The sequence below is a fragment of the Corvus cornix genome, chromosome 3 (genome assembly GCF_000738735.6).
Source record: "Corvus cornix cornix isolate S_Up_H32 chromosome 3, ASM73873v5, whole genome shotgun sequence".
In the NCBI taxonomy this organism is placed as follows: Eukaryota; Metazoa; Chordata; class Aves; order Passeriformes; family Corvidae; genus Corvus; species Corvus cornix.
The window spans coordinates 12,308,151-12,315,366 of record NC_047056.1 but is presented as its reverse complement, the minus strand read 5'-3'; the positions used below and the strand labels follow the sequence as shown (position 1 = coordinate 12,315,366).

General features: G+C 48.7%; 1 protein-coding gene across 1 annotated transcript in view; it reads right to left on the bottom strand.

Moving 5' to 3' along the window:
* Positions 1–1,815: 1,815 nt before the first annotated feature.
* LOC120411581 overlaps positions 1,816–7,216 on the bottom strand; it is a 16,683-nt gene continuing 11,282 nt past the window's right edge. The window contains exons 8-11 of the mRNA XM_039567837.1: positions 6,891–7,180; positions 5,476–5,562; positions 3,849–4,298; positions 1,816–3,391 (exon numbers count right to left, since the gene is read on the bottom strand). Of these exons, the coding sequence (XP_039423771.1) occupies positions 4,063–4,298; positions 5,476–5,562; positions 6,891–7,180 (613 nt within the window). The 3' untranslated portion in view covers positions 1,816–3,391; positions 3,849–4,062. The remainder of the gene's footprint in view (positions 3,392–3,848; positions 4,299–5,475; positions 5,563–6,890; positions 7,181–7,216) is intronic.

Below are 7,216 nucleotides of genomic sequence, written 5' to 3'. Positions count from 1 at the left end.
GTGGGTTCCCTCCCCTTTTCCTCCCGCCCACACTCAGCAGGCCTGGCCTCCTGCTCCTTACATCTTTGCCTGTGTGACACCAGCACTCCTTCTCATGGCTACCTGCAATGCCTGAACGAAAACATCATTTTATCCCTCACGCAGCTGGCCTGATGTTTCGAGACATGGGCCAAAGGGGAAACCTTTCAGTGTGTTTGGTCAAGGCCGGGCTATGCTCGAGGCAAAGGTGTGTCAGTGTACTCGGCTCCTTCTCTCCTCATGGTGTCCGGCAGGCACAGGAGCCCAGAGCTCCTGCAGAAACCATCACAGCACTCGGTGGGAGCAAACTTGTGTCCAGTCCTCACCCAGAGCTCTGGTGTCCAGCACTGCACCTCCTTGGAATGAGGAATTGTTGCAGTGCTCTTGGAAGGAGCTAAGGAGGTTTGGCCTTCAGATCAGCTCCTTGCTAGCTCCTGATTTGCTGCCCTGGGTAAGCTGCTGCCTGTGGCAACACTTGGTTCACAGCTGACAGCCCTGCTCTGCTGGCGGGCAGCCATTGCAGGAGCTTTTCTGGGGACATTGAACCTTTCAGATCTTCCCAAGGAGAGCTAAGGAGGGAACTTGTCAAAAGAGCATTGCCTGGGCAAAGCTTTTAACATTAAATCTTTCCTCTGTGCTCATTACCATGCATAGGAAATATTTGAGGAAGCAAGTTTGTTGTTCCAGAAATTCCTGCAATCAGTCAGATTGCCAGAAAGAAAACACAGATTTGGGATGTGTAATCTCACTTTAATTCATTGTATAGAGAAATACAGGAGCACTTCTTGGGAGCTGTGTGTCTAACCTAAGTGACCTTGCCACCAAGAACTGAGAAAAGTGGGGAGAGATGGAATCAGTGGCACAAGGATCTGCAGTGGGATTCTCCCGCAGGCCTGAGGAAACTGCCCCGGGCTTCCACTGGGCCACGGCTTTTTACTCCACATCAAAACTTCATGCAGCGGCTTTTCACTCCACATCAAAACTTCATGCTTCACACTGTGGTGGTGAATCTTCCCTGGCCTTGTCAGGCCACACTGTGATCTCAGAAATGCTTGTTAGGCCCCAGCCTTGATGAACAGCCCCTGGACTCAGCTCCTCTTGAGCTTGCCCAAAACACTGAGTGCTCCCAGGAACTTGTGCTGTCTAACCAGCTCCTGGGGTTTTCTATGAACAGTCTTGGAAACTACTTTTCTTGCCTGAAGGCCATAACATCCTTCTTCTCGCACTTCCAAAGACAGGGTGCTGACCCAAAGTGCGGCCATGATGAAGCATTTTATGACTGAAGCCCACTGTCTTGTGGCCCATAAACAGCGGTCCAAAAGGAAGCCCTCGAAGCTCTCCTGGACCACAGCGGCTGCCACTGGCAACCTCCAGTGGGGCCTCTCAGAGCCAGCGAGCTCAAGTTTCCTGTACTCACAGGATCGTCGATCAACAATGGATCCTGGGCCAATACCCCCACTCCTCACGGCTCCAGTTTAACTACTGTTAAGCTTGAGTGCTGTTAAGCTTTTAGGCCACATTCCTTTTCATCCTTGTCCTTTCTCTCCCTTTGTCAAACCCGTCTAAACACACACACACACACAGAGTTCTCAGTTCATGTCTGGTTTGATTGACTGCATTTTGTTTGTTGCTCTTTTTCCTTGTTGTGCCTTAAAGGACTAGTAAGTAATAGTGTGAATGTTGCCAACAAATTTTGTTGAGCTGTTACTTAATATTCTGTACTAGTTTGAAAACAAACCAGTGAGAGATCACAAGACAGAGCTGTAATTTAATAGGAAAATTAAAATAATTGCAATAGTACAAGAACACTGACAGAGTCAGGATACAACCTGACACCCTGTTAGTCAGGGTGGTGGTAGCAGCCCAGATGAAGTGGTCCTATTGAAGCAGTGATCCTGTAGAAGGGTCTGGTCTTCAGCTGAAGGCCCAGTAGTAACCCTTATCCTCTGGGAATCCAGTAGGGAAGAGCTGCTTGTGCTTCAATCCTACCTGATTATATCCAGGTGGGAATGCTTGGCTCCTCCCCATGGGTGGAGCATCTCCCAATGGGCTGATGTAATTCTGTGAGTCATGGGGTGGGTCATTGATTGCCCATTAAAATGAGATAGCCCCCAGAGGGATTTATCCAGGATGAGTCATGGTAGGAGATAACAAACACAGCCCCATCTGTTTTAACAGCTTGTGAAGGTGACAATAGAATACATACTCTTGGTTGCATCTTACACTGTAACCTAGGACATATTCAATCTGGTTTTACTGATAACCTTGACAGTGAATTTTTAAGCAATCTCAAACACTCGTTCGTAACAAGCCTTGGGAGCATGAGGTACAGGGCTGACATTGGAAAGCAGGAGAATCACTCTAAAGTGACGAGTTTAAATGTCCATTTCACTGCTCTTCTATTTATTTCACTCGATTAAGCCAAGCCAAGCTTTTCTTGGAGGCAGAATGTGTGTGGGATGTACTACGCCATTACCCCATAACTCTGGGCTGAATGGCACCCAGGCTAGGGTACAGATTTGAGGAACCCTTGTCACCTGTTCAATAACCTCACAGTCCGCTCATCCTTCTGCAAACAAGTTGCAAACAACGCCGTTGGACTGCTGTCCTGGGTAAATATACATACAGATGCCTTTTCCAAAGCAGTGCCTCTTTTCCCAGTGAAATACACGTCCTCTTCTTACCTATGGAATTGTGATTGAAGACACCTCTGAGCCAGATCTGTGTGACATTGCAAAGGAGCAAAGCTTTGGGATTTGGGCACATTCTCTTTGTTGCTTTGCTCAGGCCTTTTGTGAGCACAGAATAGATCGAGGCAGAAAACTGGAGACTACACAGGATCTTCTGGGTCCATTGTCCCCCAAACATGGTAATAGGTGGCCCCATTGTAATGCTAAATAACAAACAGCAGCACAAATGACATGAAGAAAACATGGCAAAAGAGGAAGAGGAGAGGCGCTGTGAGGAAAGAATACCGTGAGACAGTGGCACGTTGAGTCAGCTGCACTCTGACAACCTCTAGGCTAGCAGGTCTCACATTCTTGGCTTGTATTTTTAAAATTATTTTATTTAAAACAAACAAAAACAATCAAAATAAAATATATACTGTTGAAAATCTATTTCCAAAATTTAAAAGATAAAATGATAACACATTTATTCAAACCTACATCTACATGTCAGAACATATGTACATCTGTAACTACAAAGCCTAACGTATAAATCCAAATCTTCAAACATTCTTCAGACAGGCAGAACCCTCTTCCTGAGCTCGAGGAAAGAGAGCTCTTCTGGACAGGAGGCAAGGGCTTTGTCGGTTAGGGAACATAGGAAACGTCCAAGGAAAACTTCTTGATAAGACTGTAGCCAGTCACGCCTGCAAAGTGGAGACACAAAATATAACAGAGGCCGCAATGCAAACCTAAAGCATCTGAAGCTACGTATTTAATGGGACAGACCACCTGGAAACTTCTAAAGAGCTGCACAGGGAAACATGCTCCTGCCAGCAGCCACTTGAGGCAGGCCAGGGGGACACCCTGACCCACTTGCACAGAGCCAGCACAGGAACAGCCTGGCCTCTGGGCTGCCCTGGGACAGCAGGGAGCCCAGAGGCCTGTGCTTTCCAGGAATGGCTCAGCTGCACACGCACCCTCCTGCTCCTCTGCCGGCCCCACAGCTGAGCAGCCCTACAGCTCCACGGGGCACTGGGAGCAGCACAGCTCATTGCAGGGGGCACATGCAGGGCAGAACTGTTCCCTGGCAATGTGCCCAGGCTCTCTAGGCTGGCACAAGAGCCTTCCTCCCGCCAGAGAGCGGCCCAGCTCCCGCCTTACCTCTTTGTGAGGCTGAGCCATGCTCAGCCTTCACCTTGTCCTCAATTGGAAGTTGCTTCAGGCACCCCATGCCACGACTAGGAAGGGGGGTGGAGAGAGCGGGGGCAGGTGCACACCCTTCCTTTGCATTCTGTCCTTTTTGGCACAGCTAAGAAGTCACGTCCGGAGGTGTCCAACTCAGCACTTTGTCATCTCTCTGCAGGTCATCGAGCCTTCACCAGCCCAAAATGTCGGAGAGGTTTTCCCGCACATGCGGAGGCTGGCTGGCAGCATGCTTCCTCAGCTTGGCGCCCATCACCTTGTAGAGGGCGCAGGCAAGCTTGGTGACCACAGTGCGGACATTGGCGCTTCGGACAGGCAGCGCCTTGTTCCCCAGGAAGGACCAGAGCACGGGCAGGGCGTAGCGCTGGACGACTTCGGGGCTCCTGGGATAAACCCATGCCACAAGCGCTGCCGGAAGAGAGACACAAACTTCTTAACCACCAGCCTTAATGCAAACAAGGATCTACCTCTAGTTGTGATTTTGGGAGTCTCTCTGGCTAAGATCAGTGAAATAACAGAGAGAGCCCCATGATCCAGAAATGGGCAAAGCAGCTGAACATCCCCAAAACAGAACCACCAAGCCCTCAGGAATAATTTCTCCAGATCCGAGCCTTGTATCTGTGGCACACTTCACACCTTTACTAAATCATTCCACAATCTGTTTCCGGCATGATGAATGACCAAAATGTCAAATTGCTGTTTATTTCCATTTAGAAGTTGTCTAAACCCACTGCTGAAGGTTTGAAAGGCACTTTAGAGAGGAAATTGAGAGATTTCTAATAAAAAGGATGACTCCGTTTTTGTGACCTGGCTTAATTAGCAGTGGATTTAGCCCCAGCTAAAGCAAGGCTATAAATAAAGCAAGGCTATACACTGTCTTCTCTTGTATATATTGAGGTTATCATTTTCCCATCCCTTGGCTATTGCTGACATAGCAAGCTCCTCTGAGCAATCAATTATCAGCTGCATTTGGAGCATTTTGGGCAGCGCTGACATAGGAAGACCCTGACTGCACACCCTGAAATGCTCAGTCCAATGGCACTTCCACAGCACAGGCAGGGAGCCTCAGCACTCTGCTTCTGCCCCTCTGCCCCCAAAGGCTGCCTTGCACAAAATCCGTGCCTCTAACATGTGTGCTGAGTTTGGACCAAACGGTGACCCCCAGGCACTGCAGGCTTCCGCCTCAAAACTTTCCAAGAGCAAAGCAAGAATTCTGTGAGGACAAAACAAACCGATCCCCTGAAACAGCATTTGCCACCATTTTCCCTAAAGGATCAGAGCTGTCCCTGAGCTTCCAAGAAAGGAGCCAGCTTGGGAACTTTTAGCCCCTCCCTTTCCTGGAGGCGGCTTCTGAGATGCCCCAGTGAGAGCTCAGCCCCGAGGCCGAGTGCCGCCCCCATCTCAGATGCTGCACACCTCTGCAGCAGCCAGGGAAAACCTGCCCAATACACCTTCCATGGGTATTGGGCAGGAGGGACAAGCTCAGCACCTCCTGATTTGGAGGAGCCACTCTAGTGTCTATTCACTGGCATTCCCTGTAAATTCTGCCTCGGAAGACCTCTTGCCTTAGAAGGGGAGGCCATACCTGAGAGATGCTCTGTGACATCCAGCAGAGCTTGGCCCTTCAGTTCACTCCTGCGGTGGCTGAACTCTTTCATCAGGGATACTTTATCTACAAGGGAAACACATGTTTCTGCTCTCTCTTCCGAGGTCATAAGAGAAAGGACAGTGGGGAGGGAAAGGGCAGGGGCAACTACATTTTGTAAAAGAAAGGAAATTCCTGTTGATTTTTGAATCCTTTTCTTCTTTCCTTCCAGCCTACTTGGGAGGATTTTAAATTCCAAAAGAAAAGCTCTCCTTTCACTTTTTAAATCCAAAGTTGTCTGCTGTACCAGGAGCTATGTTAAACATTTTACATCAGGGACCTCAAGACTTCAATCACACGTAAGCAGTGAAAAGGTTTTGCATCCCAGAGCTTTGCAGAAGTGATCTTCTCTCTCCCCTATGGAAAAGGGTGAGAAGGCTCCAAAATGCACACCTCCATTCCCACCTGAAGGATAAGCTGTTTTTAAATTGTCAGGTTACCTGTGTGGATCTAGGGACAAGACTCCAAGTTACTCATACAAGAGCTATTAGTGCTCAGTGCCTCAGTAGCCTGTGGGTTTCTGTAACATCTGTGAAATCAGATCTTGGCAGAGAGACTGGAAAATGAACTGATTTCCCAATACTTGACCGGCGTATGTATTTTGGTTTTCCTTGTGCCTATCTGTTGCGGTTTTGGGGGTCTGAATTTGCTGTTGCCTGCATTGGCCTACAAGCCTCCAGTCCTACCACTCTAATAAGCCAAGGCAAGCTTTTCCTGGAGACAGAACGTGTGTGGGATGAAGTTTGGTCCCTCACAGGGTCACCAGGGCTGGCAGTGACAAAGCAGGCAATCTGCTTCATTGGGAACCACTACAGAGCTACACCCCAGTGTGGGTTTCAGTAGCAGGGTATTATTAAGAGCTCCTTTCCTGCATGAGATACAAAAAGGAGGTCCCAAATGATCTTCATGCAAGCATGCAGTAAAGAACTGATCCTGCTGTCCTAATGAAGCTAATGCCTATAATGTGGAGCCTTCCAGGAGGCTGCTCTGCAGAGGTTCTGATGCACCAGTGTCCCTTCATGCCAACAGCAAAGCTATTCATTTGGGAAGTCAACTGGGGCCCAGGCAAACTCCAAAAATCCCTTTGGCCCTGAATTCCAGCAAAGCTGTAGTCCAGCACTTCCTCTTCAGACAAGCAGCACAGAGCCAAGGGCTCCTGGGACTTTTGGGAAATGCTGATGCACATTCAAGCCTGGTGGGGGACTGGTGCGTAAGGACTGCACCTGCACAGCTTCTGGTGGATGTCAGCTGGAGGTTTCCACAGACAACAACAGCTGTCAAGGCACTCAGCGTTCTCTTGACTCGCAGAGGCAGAGACACACTTGAGGAGAGTCCATGCCAGGGCTCAGCCTTACCTAAGTGAGCCATGGATTCTTCCAGCGCTTTCACAGCTGCGGCATAAACCCCGGGGTCCTTTGAGTTTAGGTTGTTTGTTATTCCTTCAACAAGACAGATGATCACCGGGTTTAAGCCATCTTTCAGGATGCCTATGATTTCAGCCAGCACGTCCAGCGCCTTCTGCTTCACTTTCTTGTGCGTATCACCAAGTCTCGGGACAAAATAATCAAAAATCTGTGAAGAGAACAAACAACATGAAAGCTGGATTAAAATGTCCTTGTTTGAAGAAGGGATGCAGAAGTGAGCACTCAGCAATGTAAAAGATGAAAGTGATCCTTCCTGT